The sequence below is a fragment of the Synchiropus splendidus genome, chromosome 14 (genome assembly GCF_027744825.2).
Source record: "Synchiropus splendidus isolate RoL2022-P1 chromosome 14, RoL_Sspl_1.0, whole genome shotgun sequence".
Classification (NCBI taxonomy): domain Eukaryota; kingdom Metazoa; phylum Chordata; class Actinopteri; order Syngnathiformes; family Callionymidae; genus Synchiropus; species Synchiropus splendidus.
In genome coordinates this window covers 20,003,826-20,025,613 of record NC_071347.1, presented here as the reverse complement: position 1 = coordinate 20,025,613, position 21,788 = coordinate 20,003,826, and the positions used below count along the sequence as shown (strand labels likewise).

Here is a 21,788-nt window from a genome sequence, read left to right as displayed (position 1 = left end):
ATATTAATAATAAAAATTTCTTATTAATATTTTCTCACTGAGATTTAGAATTTGATCTGTGAACTTTCTGTAACCAGGAGCCAGTTGAGAGTTTAAAGAACTCATTTGTGTCGGCTGAAGACCAGTTACACAATTCATGCCACTTAAATTTGACTCCATGCAAATTTCCCTGCTCGGTCGCATCAGTCAGACTAAATGCTGAGGTCAGATCTCACGGGAACATGGAGCTATTGTAGCCTCCTCTGTCGCTATCTGATAGCTGGACAGTTGAACACATTGTTTTTGACTGAAGAGCTTGTGTTGTGATTTAAATTCTTCCTTTACAAGAAGATCAATAAATTCCTGTTTTATCTTATTTGCATTCCTGTCATTCGCTTCTTTGGGTCGGAAAGAGGAGCTTTCCTGGACCTGGACCAGTTAGGACACTGCACAGTGTGATATAATCAGCCAACTTGAGTCTTCAGCCTGTTTCTCTCCAGAGCCAGGACTTCTGGTTTCCACTCAAAAGCCCATTTTGGCATTTAATTTTAATGTAATTTTCAATGTTATCTATGGTTCATTCCTGATCCAGGGTTGCCTCAGGCCGAGGTTATAAGTCTCTTCTCAACATAGCCTAAACTTCAACGCACAAAAATTTACAGTTTAAGTTCTGTGCAAGGAGCGAAATAAAATATCTTCTACTGTAAAACGGCCATATGAACAAACCAAATAACATTTTTTGTCCCGTCTGCTCGTGTCATGTCAGTGTAATTACAGAAGAGTCCACGCGTCCGGACCTGCCTGTCAGGTGCAAAGGTTACATAAGCGACACGCGCCTCACCTGAGTGTCATCATGGAAATGATGGCAGCTTGTGTTTCACCCAAATGAGAGGCTTTGCAAAGCAGCGCCGGGGAGAACATCCACAGGGAGACACGGTGAAAGGTCCTCACAGGTGAGCCGCTCCAACATTACACTCACAGCACTTTTTGTTTTGAAAACATATGAAGTTTATGAGTTCACAACGTTAGTTCTGTAGTCAGACAACAATAATAGTTTTCTTTATCTTGACTGACATGAAATAAATTAATATATTTGAAATGTTTTTTTTATTAGGATAAAATTAGGGGTTGTAAGAATGCAAGTTATTTTTCCACCTCAAATGTTGAATGCTACGATCCCATTCAGTTACACTGATTCACTACTTTCCAAGTGTATTCATCTGGAAATCTGCCTGCCGAGCAAAAAATAGAGCCCTAATTGTTTCCCAACTTGAGCTTTTGAACATAAAACGCACTAAGTTGTGGTTCGAAAGCTTCATTACAGGCTTATAATTATTGCGTGTTTAATGAGCCCACGCTTGTCCGACATCCTGTCTGTGCTGCTGTTTCCACGTTCGCAGGCCGGGAGCCTTTTCTGTCCTCCTGTGGTTCTGCATGTCTCACACGAGTCTGTCGTTACGCTCGTAAAGCGCTTTGCTCCTGCTGCTTTGGTTCCAGAAGAAGGGAGCGACTGCATCTCACCTCTCTGTGAATGAGCCCGTCGTTTTCAGAATAACTCTTTTACAAGGTCCAAAGATGAATGTGAACCTAACGTGGATGTTGCTGAAGCTGCTGTCATTGATACTGTCACGTTCTGATGATGTCATCACTGTGGTCTTTAGCTCTCTTTGTGATTTTGGATCAGCTCTTTCCTCTGTCAGAGACTCGAAGAAGAGCTTGTGGAGCACTTAAAGATTTTCCAGTCATGTGCAGCTTTGGCCACATGTTAGTTTTGGGACCTTCCACTGTCAGTGATCAGTGGTTGGAAATAGCCATGAAAGTTGATGCCTTCTAAAAGGACAGATCCTCACTTGCCTTTACACTGTTTTTCTCCGTGTGCTTGACATGGTTTTGTTCCAGGAACTCTGGTTTCTTCTCAGAGTTAGGAAAGCTTACTGCTAACGCGAACGTTCTATGGTGATTCTGAAGTGTGTGTGTGTGAGTGGTTGTCTGTACTTATGCGTTAAAAAAACTGCTGACCTGTCCAAGATGTCCCTAATCTTTTACTCTTGAATTTGCCCTGCTGAGATGCTGGAAACGTGCTTTATGATTCCAAACAAAAGAACAATGTTCGGCATGTTTTTATTGCTTCTGAATTTATTTAAGATTCCTGCGTTTCTCACGGCTTTACTGACTCTTAATTTCGTCTGACCTCTACTTCACATCTCAATGCTGTGCAGTGTTGCAGAATCAGATGTAAAAACAAGTCTGAGCTGCGAACAATCTGAGATATTTGAGGCTAAGAATTAGCAACAGTGTCCGGATTAGCCTGCTGTTATGTATGGAATTTGTACATGGGAACGTGCACGGCTCCAGACTACCTGGATTTCCATTTCTACACAACATCTCTTCTACACAGCTTCTCTGACACATTTGTTGTGTTTTTATTCTCATATTTTCTCTGTCGATCAAGGAGCTCTGTTTGATGTGCTCAAACAAAAAGTGGAAAGAGAATATTCATGTGTCCAACCACTTGATATTAGATTCCATTGACATACCAGAACAGCTTAACATTCTCCTGGTTTTGGATCCCACAACTTTCTTCTCCTTTCCCCTTGCACACATGCGCAACTTCATCCTACATAAATCGTGCGTTTGATAATGGTTATCCAGTGACTCCTTCCATCCATGTTGTTGGACATTGGTTTAATAAGGCTCTGCTCTGTTCTCTCTCTCTCTTTCTCTCGGGTGGTTCAAACAGACCTTTACAAAGACTGATGTCACCACTCTCCCTGATATTGGTTCATTATGTGGCTGAGGCTTCACAAAGGCAGGATGCGTCACCCAAACATGCAATGACGGAGGAATCTGTGGCTTAAAAAAATGCTGACTGCCTATTTAATTCCATAAATTCCCCTCTGTGTCTATGTTGTATTAGATAATAGTCTGCATCCATAATTCTGAGCAGGACAATGGGATTATATTCAAAGGTTCAGGTCACGTTTGTCTCGCTCACTGTTCGCTGCGCTCAGACTGCTGCGAACATATTGGGAGAAGACACTTACATAACCAGTTGGTCTGTAATCCCAGCCCCTGCGTCCCCCCTCTCCGCCTCTTCAAATCCCTTCCCTACTCATGGTCAATGTGCTGGGAATTCCCTTATGCCCAGATTACTATGCGAGAAGCCACACAGTCTGCTTAATCTTAATCTCATCTAGTTTGATGTATGTTCACTCCCAACAGGACTGAGCGGACACACCAGTGTAGTAGTGCATGAGACACCTTGTATGTGGTGTTCATTTTTCACCATCGGTTTCAGAGTCTGGTGATTTATTACTACAGTGTGAATCATTATTATTGGTTACCAAAAGATGTGATGTTTATTATTTGATGAACTCCTTCCATTTATTTGCAATAGAAACTTTATAAAAAAAACCAAAAAACAACTATTGACCTATAATGTATATTTTAGCCACCATAAATAGAGCTCTTTCATTTTTCTGTGTTCAATCAATCACCATCATATTTTGCGTGTGTTTGTGTAATAATTTGAATTCATATGTGTGTCTTTGTTAGTGTGATGTTAGTGTACATTTAAGTATTTTATATATATTTTTTTTTTAAATAACCAGTGTTTAAATCTCTTGTTTTAGTAAAGTAATATGAAATCGCTTTGTTAAGATTCCGTAATATATGAATCACATTGAAAACGATGTTGGTGAGACATAAATGTTTACGCTTTAATGCGGCGCCTTTATTCGGCAAAACGGCTTGAACCCTAATGCATTGATTCATCTTTTCTTCACGTGGATACGTAAATGTCACAGTCTCATTTCTGAAACTGTCTCGCTCTGAACGTAAAACTTCCTATTTAATCGGTTTTAGTTACAAATGGACGAAGGCTTGTTGCCCTGTGATTCGTGCGGAGCGCGCTCCCGCGACAAACTTCGACAACTGCGCGCGCCCCGGTGCGGCTGGTACTTAAAGCCTAGCGTCTCGTCTGAGTAGCAGCGGAGTGTGGATCTAAATGGGACAAATGACCGCCGATTGAAGGATAAAACCACGTTACCCCGCTTCCCCCACTTCCCTACTGAACATTCGGAGGATATTTAGTCCGAGGTAAGTCCCTCTGGTTTTGTGAAGCGCGTGAGACACCGCTTATTGAGAAAACAACAGCCCTGCCATTAGCTTCTTCACATTAGCAATGCTATACTTAGCTTAGCGCCGCTCGTTCCGATGTAATTATTGTAACGTTTTGTCTAATAACGTCGCGTAAACCGGCATTATTTGTGAGTAAACGCAGTTGTCGTCACAGTAGACAGCTGTACGTGACGTGTGCTGACACGCTTGTTCGCCTTTCCACTCATGTCAAGCAGCCGATTCCTGAGCTAAAGGCTAGCGCCGCTCGGCAACACCAGGCCCCGGCTGTCTCAAAGTGTTGATGTGAACGACGGCGTTGTCTAACGCAGCACCCTGCCGCTGTCTTGACAAAGCGGGTCAGGCGAGGTCAACAAAGCCCAGTTGGGCTATTGTTTACGTGGTTTCGAGTGGGTTTGTGGTGATTGGGAGGAAATGATGAGTAATGTTTACTGTGGGCAGAGACGGTGTTGCAGTCACAGGTCCACTTTGTAGGTTTGACCCGTGTGTGAGAGCGGACGGCAGTTGTCAGCGCCGAGTGTTGCTCATGTCTGTCCTGGACGATATGTCGCTGTTGGTGAACGAACTCTGCGTTTTTGATAGCTGTCAAAACAACCAACACCTGTAGAAGAGTTGGCATTGACTGTAACATGACAGCGTAACCAGTGAGGAAGATGCTTCTGTTGTGCCACACGGCTGCGTTAAGTCTGACGGTAAGGTATATTATGGATTAATCGCTTCTCAAATGTGGTCACCTTACAGTCAACGTGGGTGCATATATTTATGAACTTAAAAAGGATGAAACAGAAAGTATACCCGGTGTTTTGATGCACGTCTGGTAAGTGTTTCAACAGAAACAAGTGTTCATGGTGATGTATGGTGTGACTGTGAGAAGCTGTAGGTTTGTGATGGCAATATCATTGTAAAGTAAGAACAGTGCTGCTCTGTGCTGATGAAGAATCTATCACGTTGTCAATTGAAGGTGCAAAAGTCAATCAGTTTTCCATGAGGCCCCAAACGTGAATCTGTACCAGGTATTTACAGCCCCTGAGGCCACTCTTAATTGTACATATATATATATATATATATATATGAGTATATGTTTTCAAAAACATTTACTCTTTAATTTGCGCTCGTACAGTAAATGCCATGGTGATTGACTTCCAAAGCTCAGCCAAAAGGCAAGCTGTCCATTTGCCGATCAATATTCGTCCAGACACTCACCTAATGTCATGAGCTTTGGGATGGAATGAGATCTTGCATCCAAGCGACTGAAATGAGTTTCCTTCCACGGAAGGCAGGGGTCTCCCTTTCAGATGGTGTGAGGAGTTCAGTCACTCAGGTGACACTCAGAGTAGAGCCGCTGCTTCTGCACGCTGAATGGCGTGGTTTGGGCATCTTATGATGGAACGCCTCCCTTTGGAAGTGTTTCAGCAATGGCCAGCAGGGAGGAGATCAGGGGGTCGACCCAGGACCAGGTGGAGAGATTCCATCTCTTCGCTGGTGTGGAAGTTTCTCGGGATTCCCCCAGTCTTTGTTACAGGTGTTCAGTTGTGTATGTTTTCTTTGTGCCTGAGTGTTCAAGTGGCTTCGTCATTAATAATGTGGTTTAACTTTAGTCTCTGATAATTTTCAGTTTGATGAATTCCTTAAAGTTGCCGTGTGACTTCAGACTTGTTGCCTGGATTGTACCTAATGCGGTATCTGATTTGTGAGATGCAACTTGTATCATGAGCTGGGTTGGTGGTGCTTGCTTTGAAAGGTGCTCAGTCATGCATCTGAGACTTGGGAGAACTTGAGGTTCCACGGTTTACAGTCAAGTCTTGTAGTTATCTACAGCTAGAGGCAGACTGGGGTTAGCATTATTTAACTGCTGCATATAATAAATTAACCATGACATCATTCAACAGGGTGATGGACGTTTCTAATTGCCCCTTGAAAATGCAACCCCTGTGTCACGTCAACAAACACCTGCTTAGAATCGCAAATGAAATACTTTTACAAAATTCAAGCTACAGCTAATCCTTCAAATTCTCGGCAGTCGCTTTTATCCCCTAAAGACAAATATGTGAACCCATCTTTGGTCCGAATGTGTAATCTAGCATTTAGAGCAGCTTAGTGTTGAGGAGAAGGATTTGATTTGTATCTGCCTGTTGACAGATGTCGAGACAGCAGAGCTCCATGACAAGGTTGGGTAAAGGTCACTTCAATGAAAAAAAAACAAAACATGATTTTGTCTTTAATGTATTACAATAGCCTACATTGGTCCTGTTAACACGCGCTATGTGGAGTGAAGAGATTTTATTGTGCTTCATCAGAACATCCAGTGGCTGAGTAGTCTGGGATAATGTTGATCCTCTGCCTTTATAAATTCACTGAATATATCATTGTTCATGTATTGTCATGGTTTCCACTACACACAGGGAGTCTCTGCATGCACACTTTCCTGCCCCATTCGCTGTTGCACGTGTCCCCTAACTGCTTCTTTGTCGACTGTTTCTGCCCAATTATGTGTGTGAACAGAGTGACTCCATAGCTCAGAAGTGAGGTAATTGTAAACCTGTTAGTAATGGCAAAGGGAGTCCCTCTGTGCGTGCGGGTGCATGTACGCAATGAGGCACAGGCTGTGTGAAATTAGCTGTGCCTCTGCTCTGGTGTCATGGTGCTGTGTGGTTTCTCCATGGTAACCAGCGGCGCCCGGACTCAGTTGTTTTTCCTGCTGTGGAAAAGAAGTGACTGCTAGAAAATGTTTGACGAGTATAAAATGCGGTTCTTATTTTTGTCCTCACAAATGACTTTTTTGTCTCTATTGAACTGGTTCTGTAATGTTTTCAACAAACTCATTAAGCATACATCGACATGTTTTGATGGGTCAATATTTCATTCTGGCTGCTAGTTGTGCGTAGTGCCTGAGCATTCACAGATAATTTCATTCATCTCATATCGCCAAAGGTTCTTTGCCTCACTGTTAGATTGATGTTTTATTTTTTTTTTAAATAGTGATTTTAAGAAGTAAAATGTTGGATTGTATGGAATATCATATGCTCATAGTCTGATGGCTATAATGCAAATTGACTCTGCAATTGCAGCCATGGTGATAAGTGTATTATTTCCTGTGGTCTTCCTTGAATTTAGTTTTTGTGTTCTTGGCACTGAAATGTTTTGTTATTACTATAAAGATGTTGACTTGGGATGTTTTTGTATGACATCTTTCATGCTGAACATAGCTTGTCCTACACTCACGTTTGCTCATGTGCCTGTAAATTGTGTCTCCGTTTGACTTTTATTGGCTAGATAATTTCAGGAGGTTTTTTTTGATGACGTTGATATATTACAGCATACTGGGGAGTCACCGAAGTTGTTGAAATATGTGTATATCCTGCATAAGTCTCATTATTGTTTGGATATATTAAGTAAACTTATTTGCAGACGTTGACCATCATTTGAATCCAAGTTTCTGTATTTCTTCTCTTGATGCAAAGTTGGTCCTGAGGCACGTTTTTGTCATCTAAATATATGAGGTCAGTTCAGGCTTTCTGTGCTGATTTGGATGTAAAAAAAAAGGGCAGAAAGTGACTTGCTGTTTCTGATGAGCAGCTGCTCGTTATTGCCCCTATTTTACCATGATGGATAAAAATAAATCTGACACCAGATATAAGCTGACAGATGTGGCGTGCATTAATGCTCACTTGTGATTGGATGCTGCAAACGTAGGATTCAATTCATGTGGAAATGCGGGCTCCACTCTGCCCCGGCTGTTTTTACGACCTCTCCCACGACTGCGTCTGAGCGCGTTGAAGTTAAGTGGAATTACATTACTGTACATTAAACATCGACGTTGATAAATCAAACAGGCCATAGGCATCATTTCTACCCTGCTAACAATGTTTAATTTTTTCCCTGCATCAGCCCACTGGTGTTGGTGATTAAGTGTTTCTGTTGATGAACTGCTGCCTAGTCCAGATGGCTCATTGTTACACGGCCGCCCTGCCCCTTTAATAACACACTCTGGGCCACGGCTTGTGTCAGTAGCGCTGCTGTGCAGCTTCCCATGTACATTTGGATCACAGTGTGTTCTTTTTGTTTCTTAACCTTTGCTGGGTTTTACTACCATATGTCCATATTGTCCGGTACCAGGAACAGATGCACTGTAACAATGTTGATGGGAATGAGTTTTGCCACAACAGTCAGAATGTCCGTGCCACGAAAGCAGCTGTTTACTGTTTCGCTCATCCCAAATTATGAACAATGGCTCAATCCTCTCAGCTGTAGTCTGGATGCACCCACTGAAAATGGTTTGCTACTTGGTGTACGTTGCATTCGAGCCGGCACAATGATCTGGAGCTGACCATCTTGTAGCAACTGAGCACTGCTGTGTATTTGTGTCAGTGTCTGGCTGTGTTATGTATTTTCTCACCCAACTATCTGTTCGTCTATGTGGAATCCAATGTTGTCATTAATTTGACCAGCTGCTCCTTGTCTGTGGCTCTCAGCAAATGCGGTATATCTGATGTACGAGCATGAATTTAAATGTTTTTCTAACGTGCACTATTTGAAGTTGAAATTATTATTATTTTAACAATCATTTAAACAAAAGTACTTTGTATGATAAATCTCAGAAGTGACTGAGGTTCTGAACATGTGTCAATGTAATGTAGGGCCCTACGCGGTCACAGAATGGCTAAATTGGCTGAAAATGTACCACTTAACACGGTAAAATATAAAGATAATGTGGCCGATAAACTGTTGTGAGTGGAAGACAATGTGTGTTTCAGGAAATTTACACAGAGGGAACCTACTCTAGAAGAGCCCGCTACGTAGACTGAGCGGCCTCCTTTTTAGAAAATATTGCTAAACTTGAGTGATAAGGCAAAATTCTTGACTTCATTCAGTCATTTAAGATGTTCCCATCTCAAATCGAAAAAAACTCTCTTCTGTGAAGTGAAGTATATCTTCCCCTCCTCTTCATCAGCTCAAGTTCCTCCCCTCCTATTTCAACCTTTCACCTTTTGAATGGAGCGGCATCCCACCCAGCACCTACTTGCATCTCTATTTCAGTTTCAGTTGGAGTCATTCTCCTGACTTGGTGCATGCCTTTGTACTTTGAGAAAGAATAGCAGCGCCGCAATGGTGTGTGCGTCCTTGCAAGAGCACTTTGGCGCCAGTCCGCAGAGCCTCTTCTTCTACGGCCCCAAAACTCAACCGGGCCAAAGAATGATTGTTATGACAGAGAAACACTGTTATGAAAGATCTGCTCTACACAGTTGTTATACGCCTAATGTGAAACTGGTGAATAGTTGATCTTCAGAACTGACAGAGATTGAATCAACTTTTACATCTAATTATTAATGATCATCCAAGTTGCTGATCTAAAATTTATAAAAATATTTTTTTGTTTTTAGTCCCAAATACATTTTTGATGAATATTGATTAATTTATTCAAATGTTACTGAAAACTGCATCTAAATACCAATAGTGAATTATAGTTGTGAAACTTTCACTCTGATTCTATCAGCGTGTACTCTGTCACACCACTACTTCTATTCCCTTAGAGATGTTGCACTGGGTTGCATTTGTCTGTGGAGCTGAAGGTTGGATGGAGGAAAGTCTGAAAGTGAGGTGTGTAGTGTTAAGTTACAGGCTCCACCAGCAGCTGCCCTCACTAGGACTTGAGGGAAGGAAGGAGGGGGTTGAGAAAGAGAAACACTAGCGGGAAAAATGTCCAGGAATGTCCATGAGTAGAAGGAATGCAAATATGTTCCTAGAGTCTGAGGCACCGGAGAACTTGAGGAAAGGGGGATCTTTATCGAAGAGAACTTTATGAAGTGTAAATGATTTGACATGTTGAGATGGATGGCCTAAAGTCTGCTGTGGTAAATGTCATGATTTGGATTGAGGAGTAATGTTATTTGGGTGGATAGGATCCGAGGGAGGGGTGAGTGGGAAGGGCTTAACTGAGCACGCTCTGTTAGGGCTGACATTGGATGCTGGCTAAGCAACTCCCTCACGCTCTCCCTCCCGCACACACACAAACACACCCAGCTGCGGTGACACCTACCACACTCCAGGGGACGAGGCAACATGGACTGAATAAAAGTCACACAGAGGAGAAACGTTCATGCGCACGCACACGCTGACTGGGACTTTTCTCTTCTTGGTTTTGGATTATTATTTCAGTGCTGTTTTTCACCGTGGAAAATTGTTTGATTGAACCAGCTGCAGCTCTGCTCTGGGATTTGTTTGATGGGCTATAGCTTGGTATAACTGAGGATTTCCCTTCACCTGGCAACTTTTTCAGTTGTTTTCACTCGCATGAGGATTCTACGCTGAAATCAAAGCTACCGACTTGAGTAAAGACCGACTTCAGAATATCTGCCTATGTCACCTTCTGGACCTGCTCTTCTGATTTAGGGAGTAGCAAGTGGACCACATGATGGTCATTTTTAACTGTGTTAGATTTGTAGCATGAAACCATCTGCAGTGTCACTGACTTTTTGCTGACTCTGGACAAAAAAAGCCCTCACTGTTTTGTGGTTGTGGGATCGCGTCTCCACCTTTCCTCCCTGTGGGTTCTCGCTGGTCCCTGTTAGCCTCGAACGTTCGCTCTCATGTGGAAACGGCTTTCATTCTTTCATCACAGCTCACCATGGACCCCGGTGACGTATTTCTAACGGGGGACCAGGGGAAGGAAATATGATCTTCTGTTTTGTGGTCTGTTTGGGGAAACTGTAGTAACATCACTGAGTGGTTTCCATGGAGACTCGAAGAGAAGTATGGCAGGGACGTGTTGCGTGAATGCTCTACCCCCATGTCTCTGGTCCAAGTGAAATCCAAGCCGGCTAGCATAGCACTGCATGCTCCTCCCTGGAACTCTTTGTTCAGACTCTTCCCATGTCTGACCGCCAAGACTGTGCACAAAAGTGAAGGTGATTCTCAGTTTCAATTTCATATTAACAGGTCTTTGTGATCAGTGCAGCGTCCACTAACCTGAGTTGTTTTTTTTCTTCGTGGGGGTTGGGGGGTATGCATTTTTCCGATGCGTACGTGATCCTCAACTGAGCCCCTTATTTACCTGCTGCTTTCTAGAGCAAAATCATTCCACAACGTCGCGTAATCCCATAATTCCAAGTGCTCGCAAGGGACGAACAAAGCGTGCCACACACAGAGGAGGATAATTTTTTTTTTCCACCGCCTGCACTGATGGGGGCTGCTTATGTTGAGAGTTGTCCATGTGCTTTCAGTGCAGCTCCGCAGACATTACCTCAGTAGATTATAATCGAGGCCTTTCGCTGCAGCAGGCTTGTCTAATGTATTTCAGCTGTTGAACCAAAAACTGGCCGCAGGACAACTGGCCTTGTCCTGGCAGACTTCAGAAGTCTTTGGTTTTTGTTAGTAGTCAGATGTTTGTTTTGATATTGCAGAAAATGCACCCCGAGCATGTGCGCCTCCAACAAGCAGACCTTTGTTGCAAAAGACAAGCTGTTTTTGGGAAACACAAATTTGTCTCTGCTATCATGCATCTAGAGCTGTGCACAAGTGAAGTGTACTGTACTCAAGCTCATCCCATCTTTCATAGAACAGCTTAAAGCATGTCAACCTTTTGTTAACTCACTGGCACAGAAGGTTTTTTTGCCTCGCTGCCCGGTCTTTCATAACTTCATTAGAAATTCGGTGCAGTTGAGTTTGATTTTCTTTTTTCTCCCTGCATGTTGTTTAAAGTTGTGCAGCTGAACCAAGCCCAGTTGAGTCCAACTCCACAGTCATCTGTTGTCTGATTTCCAGTGAATAGCTGGAGTGTTGAGCAGAGAACAGAGGGAGCTTTAAGCAGAGCAAAGGCCTGTGTGTATTGTCAATTATGTACGTGGCACGAACACTGAGTGGGCCATGGGTTGAAAACAAAGAATCTATATCATCAAACCTTATTTGTGAGGAAGCAGGCTTAATTTGTGCTTTGTTTTATTTTATTATTTATCGCTACGCTCACTTGCTGACCCTCGAGTTTCTCTGAGATGCTTTCCGCTTAGTCATTCTGCTGTTGGAATCTTACTTGTGTTTTTGTTTGTAAACTTTAAACGTCAACCGCAAGTAACGGCTTAGTATGTGTGCCATGGCATTTATCCATTAATCCTGCCTGGTGAGCGTTCCAAGTGGTTGTTACGAGCATTGATATTACTGCCTCTCGTAAGTCCGTCTCCACCTGCTCGCATTAGCTCACAAAGATGAAGTGGAGACTGCAGCGTTGCTGTCAACTTATTGAGTTTTTTAAAAACTGCAAGTTGCAAGAGTTCAGACATTTCAGTCCTGACCCTTATTTCTAGTTATTTCTATGAGCTTGTTGGGTGTGGCTTGTTCAGCTCGAAAATATTTTTATGATGCATGGATCGAGGATGCTGGGAAATTACAGTGTTGGAAATGGAAAGCTGCGCAGCAATCGATGGAGGCCAGTTTAATGCACTTTACATTAGCACCAGTTAAGTGGCTTTGTCATTTGCATGAGCAAGGTGATCTGATGAACTCCATTAACCCTCGGCCAACTTTGAGCACTGTTGCTGCTTATACAGCATGACTGCGTCGTGGCACATCTGTGTTCTTGCATCTTCAACACGTCGTAAATTCCAGTGTCGTCACAGACACCGTGGAACTCAGGAATGTTTGGCTGCTGGTGTGGGAGAAAGCTTGCTGAGCTTGCATATTAAATTCTATCAGTTTAATGAAACTCGACAAATGTAAGTCCTTCCTGCTATGCTTAGTGTCTGCATGGTGGAGAGATGAAATAAGTTGCTCATATTGCTTTAATACTGAAATTAAAAACATGATTTAATATTTTATGATGCACATGCTTAAGAATCAAAAACAGACATCTATGCAAATCTGATTGTGTGGGAAAAGCTATATTAGTGTTACACAAGTTAATAAATTACAGGGTTTATCCACTGCTGCGAAGAACAAATGACCCTCGTGGTATTTATTGTGTGTTTTTATTGCCCCAGTTTGCTTCAGGACATCTTTTAATTGATTTGTTTTTTCCCCTCTCTTTCCAGAAGTCCCCACATTTCAAGAGAAGACGAAAGCCTTATTTGAAAATCTTATGGACGAAGGTGAGTTTCTGTGAGCTCCTGTTTCGGATGATTCTTGTTCTGCTTATCATTGTGTCAATGATGGGCTAAGACGTGACATAATAGTTGAATCACATGACACTACATCATGTGCATCTCGTGCTGGGACAATACATTCGCCAGGGTAAATGGATCTTGATCTGTTTTGATGTGCGGTATGCCCTAAGTGTTATGATTTTTTTTAAATTATCATGCCACATTCTATCACTATCTAGCATGTATTTTTAAGACCATTTTGCAAGATTCTGGTCAGACAACATGCGCATGTGGCGGGTGTGCTGTGCACACAAAAGAATTATCTGCCGGTGAGCGCGTGGAACTGTAACTTTTAGAACGTGACTTAGATGGTACACACGGCCTCCTCACCTTGGCTGATCGTCTACATCTTCTAATCCTTCGCGATCTGATATCATATCGCACACACGCACCTGTGAGTCCAGGATCATTTAATACTGGCTGTGTCTGTCGATGTAATGAGACGTGTACACATAAGCAAACAAAGACATTAGCTCTGTTGACTTTTAGATTAGTGATGGACAAAATGAGTTCATCCTGTAAACATCATGAGCTGTGTACAATGACATCAGTATTGATGGTAAATACATTTATGAAATGAAAGAGCAGTTCCCATGATGTGCTTCTGTCACTACATGTGCTTATTTTCTCAATGTTCTACACTTTGAATTTCATCTGAAAGACAAATTAGAGATGAAAGCCGTATATGTGTCTTCCTGATATGAGACAGCTTGTACCTGACTTGTACTGAACGACTTTGTCATTCTGTACGTCTGTTTGATGTTTATTTTATGAGCATACTCTAAATGTTTGGGTACATAAGGCAGGTTCTTTAAATCAACATGCTTCTTAGTATATGTTTGTTTTGCCTTCACGAACCTAACACAGTTTCAGTAGTAAATGTTGGTGTGAGCAGATTTCCTTGTCTTGTCCCTGCAGGAGTGTCTCTTCTCTCCCAACTGGATTATGATAAATCTGTCAAGCCTGTCTCTAGAACTGCAATAAAATTAAAAACTGTCAATCTTATTCAACTTTAAACTGGATAACTGACATTTAGGACCATGTTTCGCTGAGCTCCATCCACCAGCATGTGCTGAGTCATTGTTTATTTTTCTTTATCATTCATCCTTTGTCCTTCCTTTCAAAGCAGACCCGTATGAACGTCTACTGGTCATAGAGCTAGTTTAATGGGACAATTGTTGAGAGAGGCGGAGAGAACTATATCATTTATTTAACATTGAAATGTGAGTTATTTGTGTGGTCACTTTCATTGCTTATGTGACCGTCTATTGTAGGATACCGTCAGTTTCGACACTAATGGCTTTTAAGCTGCTACTGAAGGCAGCTAATCTTGCTTTTCCAAATTCTTGCTTTTGTCACTTCCCACCCTCTTGTGCCTGCTAAACGAGTGATACTATGTTTATCCCCTCCGGCCGCTCTATCTCGGCGTGTTGCTGCTTGCATTCCTGCATGCTGCCGGCCAGCTATTGTTGCAGCCTTTAGACAGCTGAGTGTCACAGAGAGCAGTTTGACTGTTGATACTCCAAATAACTGCACGTCGGGAGAGCCAGCTTCGCCTCGTGGTAGCTGGCCGAGGAACCGGAGCGGCCCTTGTCATTTAAAATGAAGTTATATTTTAGGCAGCCAAGATATTTTGGATGTTTTATTTATGTATGTTTCTTTGCTTGAACAACAGTTTCATGGCGTCTCTCCTGGAGTGGGCTGACTAAGGCACTTTGTTTCGTGGGATTTTGTGGATTTATATCGCAGCTGAAAACCAGAAGATTGAAAGTTTCTCATATCAGATCTGTTTTCCCTTCAGTGCAGCAATCCACATGGATTCAAACTTCAATATTGTTTTCATAAGTTATTACTCACCAGTTTTAATATTCAGCCTTCTCAGCCATCAGTTTAGAATCACCAAGGTCTGGACGACCATGTCGACAGAACATGATAAAATCTGGGACATAATGAGTAACTGCCAATGATTCACTGCTGAAGTGTAGTTTGAAGAATGTTATGAAAAGTATTGACAAGATATCTGGTAAATTACATTCCAGTTATGGTGTCAAAAATCCAACCAAGAGACAGGACCTTCTTTAGCATACAAAATTGGACAGTGATACCTACCGGCACCAGTACTTCTCTGCCAAAATACACGAGAACACACCAAGAGAACTGGAGAGTCAAAGTTTTTTTTGAATATTGAACATGCTAACACAGGAGTGTGATTTCCTGGAGAGACAACGCACAACTGCAGTGAATTCCCTCCGTGCGCGTTTATATTTGTCACAGAGGTATTGAGTCTGTAAGGTCAGCCTTGTATTCATTTCACCGCAGCCTGCCATCTGACAGTGTCCCTGGCCCGGCTGAACTTGTGTCCATTGCTAATTTGGTCCCATTGCTTTGAGTGCTGTTACAGCTAGCATGCTATCAGCATCACTATTAATAGCTGCGCAGGCATTATCTCGGTCCCAGCAGCTTACAGATGGGCAAGCACTGGGACAGATGACCCGCCCTCATCTGTTTAATTCGGCCGTCTGTGAGGTGGAACCGGCCTCCAGCCTCCGACCCGAAAAGTGTTTAGTTCTGCAAAACTTGGCCACATCTTGCACCCAGGCACTCCCAAGGTCAGCGAGACTCTTACTGAGAGCCTGTGCTCTTATGTAACTAGTGTGACTGGCGACGGAATATCTGACCAGGTTTGGGTCTTGAGTCTGGACACATCGATGCGATCATTTTGGTTTCACATGGGCAAATGTTGTCAACACAGAAAGCTGTTATGTGATGCGAAGCTGTGGCCCAGCGAGCGTAAATGCTTGTGTGAGGCTTTTAGCTAGGGCCATGTCAATGACTGACAACTAACAACTTGCTTTGTAAAAAAACAACTAAAATAAAATGATAAACAACAAATAAACAGCATCTGAGGCAGACCCTGATTAGTTAAAATAATGATAATAATAATCATAATAAAAACATTTTATAATCATTCTTTCCCTCACTACAAGCCATGGTGTGTACAGCCTTGCGTCTCCTCCTTTTTTCATATATTGATGCATGATAAGCAGCTATATCAGCTGTGATGGTTTACTGAACTTTCATAACCACAACATTCATTCAAACAACACATATATAAAGGCTTGTTGCTTGATTAAATCAATTGAGCTACTCGAATTTTGATCCCTGTTAAGCTATTTCGCTCTCATTCTGAAAGGGCTATGTGTTCGTCTGCTTGCCGCTGGGATGCGGGGGGCGGGGAGGGGAGCGCCAAATATTCCTCCGATGAGAAAGCACTGACTTAGTTTTCTGAACGATTGTTTAAAGTTTGGACCTCAAACCTTTCGCAACCGTATTTTGGCCATTGCAGTCGCCATATTTGTTTACGGTGATCCACATCTCGCGAGTCGTGACACTCGCGGCGTGAAATTGCGCTGCTGTTGGTGGGATGGCTGACACTGATGACAGGAGGAAACCGCCGATTGGAATCTGTGAATGTGGATCATGTTCGGTGCAATTACCGGGCGGAAACATAATTTAATGTAAACCAGTGAGATGACACTACGACTTGAGCATTACACCGGCACTAGTAATACATTTGGGGGGTCCTGGACGCTCAAGACAGCCTCTAGCTAAAAGCCTGTCGTGTGTTGCAGTGGCTGGTGTCTTCCTCTCCCACCCCTCAGTGAGTCGTGCGCTCACAGTGTGGCACTACTGCTGGTGTCGTCCTGTTGCAGCTTGAAAGCGTCTAATTAGCAAGTATGCAGGAGCCGTTTGCAGATTCCTGCTCGGCCTGTATATTCAGTGGATCCGCGTGTGGGAGACGCTCTGGGTCAGACCGGTCAGTCGGCACCAAAGTTTCTCCTGTTCTATTGTCATGACACGCCAGCAGGAGTCGTCGCTGTGAACGTTCCTGACACCATTTTAATCTCTGATGCTGATTCACCCCTGGCTTTTGCCCTGAAGGTTGCGAGGTGTGATCGACACAGGAAATGGGAAGTTGCTCAGATCCGCGAGGTCATTTGGGGTGCTGAACGCTGTGACCACTTCTGGACTGACTCGGGAAACAACCCTGCAGGTTCACTGCCTGCTTGTTGGAGGTCTGTCGATGTAGAAAAAAGACCATCCAGGATCTTATTGGTGCAGTTCATCCAGCTGTGAAGGATTTGTAGCATCTGACGCTGGTTCCTGCGTTGGGAGTGAGATATTGACGCTGGTCAGCGCTGACATGTTGTGGTCACCTTCCTCACATGACTCTCTCTGTGTCCCCTCCAACAGAAATGAGTCGCCAGACCGCCACCGCGCTGCCGACAGGAACCTCCAAGTGCCCCGCCTCTCAGCGCGTGCCCACCCTCTCAGGCACCACAGCGTCCAACAGCGACCTGGCCAGCCTCTTCGAGTGCCCGGTCTGCTTCGACTATGTGCTCCCGCCCATCCTGCAGTGCCAGTCTGGTCACCTGGTGGGTTCTTCCACTCAGCAGCACTCGGTTGTGTGGTATGCTTTAGCGGTTTTCCCCTCTAGGGGGCGACCTTCGCTGCCCACAGATGGTTCCCAAGCAAGCAGTTATCTGGAGAGAATGTAGACATGAAATGATGTGGAGTTTTAGAATGACTTCTGTCTGCTGCCGCGTCGCTTTTGAGCCAGACGTGCTGATGGTCGACTTCCTTCATTTCTTCATCAACACGTCTGAGCTAGCCGCTGCAGACGCTGCGGTCAGTGCTCAGCTGTGGAGCTGTCCGCTCTCCTCCTGACCCATTTGCCTCGTGTGTCCCATCAGGTTTGCTCCAACTGCCGGCCCAAGCTCACCTGCTGTCCCACCTGCAGAGGACCCCTGGGCTCCATCAGGAACCTGGCCATGGAGAAGGTGGCGAACTCAGTCCTGTTCCCTTGTAAATACGCCTCGTCGGGCTGCGAGGTCACGCTGCCTCACACCGACAAGACGGAGCACGAAGAGCTGTGCGAGTTCCGGCCGTACTCCTGTCCCTGTCCCGGGGCCTCCTGCAAGTGGCAGGGCTCCCTGGACGCCGTCATGCCTCACCTGATGCACCAACACAAGTCCATCACCACGCTGCAGGTCAGTGGCGCCCCTCAGACCTGATGTCCTCAGCATGACTCGGCAGGTTCTCTGGGCTCTCCTGTGTCGCCCTCTACTGGTCATCCGCGGACACTGACATAACAGCATCCAAACGTTGAAACCCACGGAAACTGACGTTTATGTTTGTGAGCAGCATGTTGACACGCGGGTCATGTGAGGGTCCAGTTGGAGGAGGAACAGCCTGGGCAAACAGGATTTGTTTGGATAGTCGTTGTCGTGTCTTGTTCCCACTGTGGTCTGACGTCCAAGTGTGTTTCTCCTCAGGGTGAAGACATTGTGTTCCTGGCCACGGACATCAACCTGCCGGGCGCCGTGGACTGGGTGATGATGCAGTCCTGCTTTGGCTTCCACTTTATGCTGGTCCTGGAGAAGCAGGAGAAGTACGACGGCCACCAGCAGTTCTTCGCCATCGTGCAGCTCATCGGGACGCGCAAGCAGGCGGAGAACTTTGCGTACCGGCTGGAGCTGAACGGCCACCGGCGCCGCCTGACGTGGGAGGCCACGCCGCGCTCCATCCACGAGGGCATCGCCACCGCCATCATGAACAGTGACTGCCTGGTCTTTGACACTTCCATCGCACAGCTGTTTGCCGAGAACGGCAACCTGGGCATCAACGTGACCATCTCCATGTGCTAGGAGCGTCAGGAGAAGGGTCCGACAAGAAGTTCCGGATGGGCATTTTCAAGAGGTCCGATCCGTTGTGACCTCACACTGCCCTCTCTTGGCCTCTGTCCCCACTGAAATGGACTTGGAAGTGACTGTCTGTTCCGGCAGCAGCGAGGCCCGGGGCAGGCGTGGGTGGGTGGATGCATGATGGATGGATGGATGGATGGATGATGGATGGATGGATGGATGGATGGATGATGGCTGGACGGATGGATGGACGAGTGAGTGGAGGATTCAAGGACGTGACAGTGTAGTGACTGTAGCCTTATCAAACACACCCATGATATCGTTCACGTGGGACTCTCTCACTGCTGATCTCACACACACACACACACACCTGCTGCTCATTTCCCTCCACCTCCCTCGCCTCTTCTGTCTGTGTGGCCGGCGCCTGGTCCTGGAGCCGCTCGACGTGCTGGACCTGAGGCGTCTCCTCCATCACACTCTGAGTCGCATGTGACCGCAGTCGAGGTCAACATTTGGCTGAAGTGGAGCCTGGACCGCTCCTCCACAAACATGGCTGCTACAGTCTTCCAGGGCCTGGACCAGCACTGAAGGCTTCGCCAGACATGATCCCATCGCTCCCGTCTCTCTCGGTCCGGCAGGTGTTTGTGCTCGTCAAAATGGCCGCCTAGTTATTTTGACGCTCCTTTCCACGTCTGTTACTGTCATTCAACATTAACAGTGACACACACACACACCCTCGTCCTCGCACCAAACCTGTGCTTTCTTTGTTTGTTTTCATTTCGATCCCGAAGGCTCTTTATGTTTACAGAAGGAAGATGAAAAAATATCTAAATTTCGCTCAAGTCTTGTTTTTTGTTTTATCTGTTTTTTCCCCGTGAGACGAGTGCTTGCGCGTGCGACTCCGTTATTCTGAGCTGAGCCCCCCCACCCTCACCAGTCATCTCCTGCTCCCTGTCGGCCTCCACCACTGACCATCCAGCCAGAGAAGAGGGGCAGTTTCTACCGTTACAACCTTGCTATTGTTATTAAATGGAGATTATCATTATTAACTTTTTGTAATGACTTTTAAAAACAAAAAATTGAAAGGCAGTTGTAAAACTTGTGGCTAAACTTCAGTGTTTGTAGATAAAACAGAGTTGTATTGTTCTTCTGAAGGTTTGCGTCCCCGCGCCCCCCACTTGAATCGTTTCTCCCCCCCACCCATCCGACCCCGTGCGTCTGTCCTTGTTTGTGTGGTCAGTCTTTTTTTTTTTTTTTTTATTTCTGTGTCTGAGGAGGGATGGGCGTCTCTCGTGTTCTCCTCTGGTGGAGTCTCAGTTATGTTGCTGCTCAACTCCTTGACTTGGTCTGTTTTAATTTGTCATTAAATAAATTTATCTTTTTCATACTCGCCGTTTCAGCGCTCTTCCATTCCGGTTTTTGCTGACACCTAGTGGACGGATATGTTACTGCCCTTCACGACACGCTGCGCAGCCATAACATTATGACCATCTGCTTTACGTTAAGGTTTTTCTCACGTAGCAGCTGCTACGTTTTTCAAAATACGCTGGTGTTTTTGTTGTAATTCTGAAGATCTTAATGCATTTTAATTGTGTAACTGGCGTAGTTCTTCTTCCGGTTGCATTTTCCATCACCTGCTGCGCTTTGGTTTCTGAACGTTTCCATCATCTTAACCAACTTCTGGTGTGTGTTACGAAAAAAAATCTGGGCGCGGCTTTCTCTCCGGCTGTAGCTGAGACGTCATCACCTTCTCCTGCGCGCAGGTGAACGCAGGGCGACCTGAACCTCAACTGTGAGTCTTTTATTGTTTGCATTCTCGCTTGCAAAGATCCATCTGCGGAGCGTCGGTTCGCCTCAAGGTTCCGGTCTTGAAGTGTGAAGCGGAATCTTAATCTGTGTGTGTGTGTTTGTGCGCGTGTGTGCGTCAACTTGTGTCCCTGCAAAAGCAACAGTAAATGTACAGCAATCGAAGTCTATTTTCACCATCCACTCAGGTATTTTTACTGGCACCTTACTGCACAGTTCCACTAGAGGGCGCCACATCGCCATTAACAGCACGAACTTAACTCCGCATTACCTTATTTATATTCACATTTCTGTGTGTTTATTAATGTATTTTTCATTATAACCATATAAACGAATGTGTGCGACATACTTTCCCACTTTGTTTACCCTTAAAGTCACTCATTCCAACCCCTCCTTCATTATTGAGTGATGGCTCTCCTGGTCTTTCAGTCCAGTTCGGATTCGCGTTAGGTTCGAATTGTCGGGCACCAGATCGTTCTGGGTTTAAGTGAAGAATTTATTTAAGGAGCAACTTATGATGAAGTTGATCGTCGTTGGGTGAAGTGAAGCGTGTGGCGCATCAGTAGATTCCGACTGGTTCGGTTCCTGTGTTGCAGCGCACTGAGTCAAGGCGTCAGTTTCGGCCCGTCCCCGTTTATCCCGGTTATTGCCTGTAGTTGTTGTGGCTGCTGAATTGTGGCAGCCACAATAACAACTGGCAATAACCAAATCCATCAACTCAAACAAGTAGGGGCCAGTAGTTTGATCTACGGTGGCCTGAAGTAGACAAAAAGCAAGTCTAATTCAGACGTAGATGCTACTGAAAACATCTAATAAGTTGTGTCGCAGATGCTTTGATAATATCCTCATTTATTGAAAACCCATTATAATCCTCGCCCCCACTTCTCAAAGTGACGGTCCTTGTGTTACGTGTTCTGTGAGTCAAACAGCTGTGCGTCAGGTTGTGGTTGTTGGCTACTGTTTGTGTTCGCCCCGAGTGTTACGTCACATGACTCTCAACAACACGGTCAGACTGGAGACGACGTCTGTG

General features: G+C 44.7%; 1 protein-coding gene across 2 annotated transcripts; it reads left to right on the top strand.

Moving 5' to 3' along the window:
* The first annotated feature begins 3,796 nt into the window (after positions 1-3,796).
* siah1 (siah E3 ubiquitin protein ligase 1) lies at positions 3,797-20,339 on the top strand. Of its 2 annotated transcripts, none has more exons than XM_053884576.1 (5): positions 3,797-4,077; positions 13,137-13,193; positions 17,502-17,683; positions 18,002-18,298; positions 18,584-20,339. In XM_053884576.1, the coding sequence occupies exons 2-5, from the start codon at positions 13,184-13,186 to the stop codon at positions 18,953-18,955; spliced, it is 861 nt and encodes a 286-aa protein (XP_053740551.1). In that variant the 5' UTR covers positions 3,797-4,077; positions 13,137-13,183; the 3' UTR covers positions 18,956-20,339. The 2 variants fall into 2 exon arrangements, with proteins under 2 accessions (XP_053740551.1, XP_053740550.1); XM_053884575.1 differs by lacking the exon at positions 3,797-4,077 and adding an exon at positions 8,907-11,021.
* Positions 20,340-21,788: the final 1,449 nt, after the last annotated feature.

Bases quoted from the DNA above. Each gene is read 5' to 3' on its own strand.
- siah1 (XM_053884575.1), top strand. From the start codon at position 10,904: ATGTCTCTGGTCCAAGTGAAATCCAAGCCGGCTAGCATAGCACTGCAT. The intron at 13,194-17,501 runs GTGAGTTTCTGT...CCCCTCCAACAG, and splicing joins TGAAAATCTTATGGACGAAG to AAATGAGTCGCCAGACCGCC. The intron at 18,299-18,583 runs GTCAGTGGCGCC...GTTTCTCCTCAG, and splicing joins AGTCCATCACCACGCTGCAG to GGTGAAGACATTGTGTTCCT.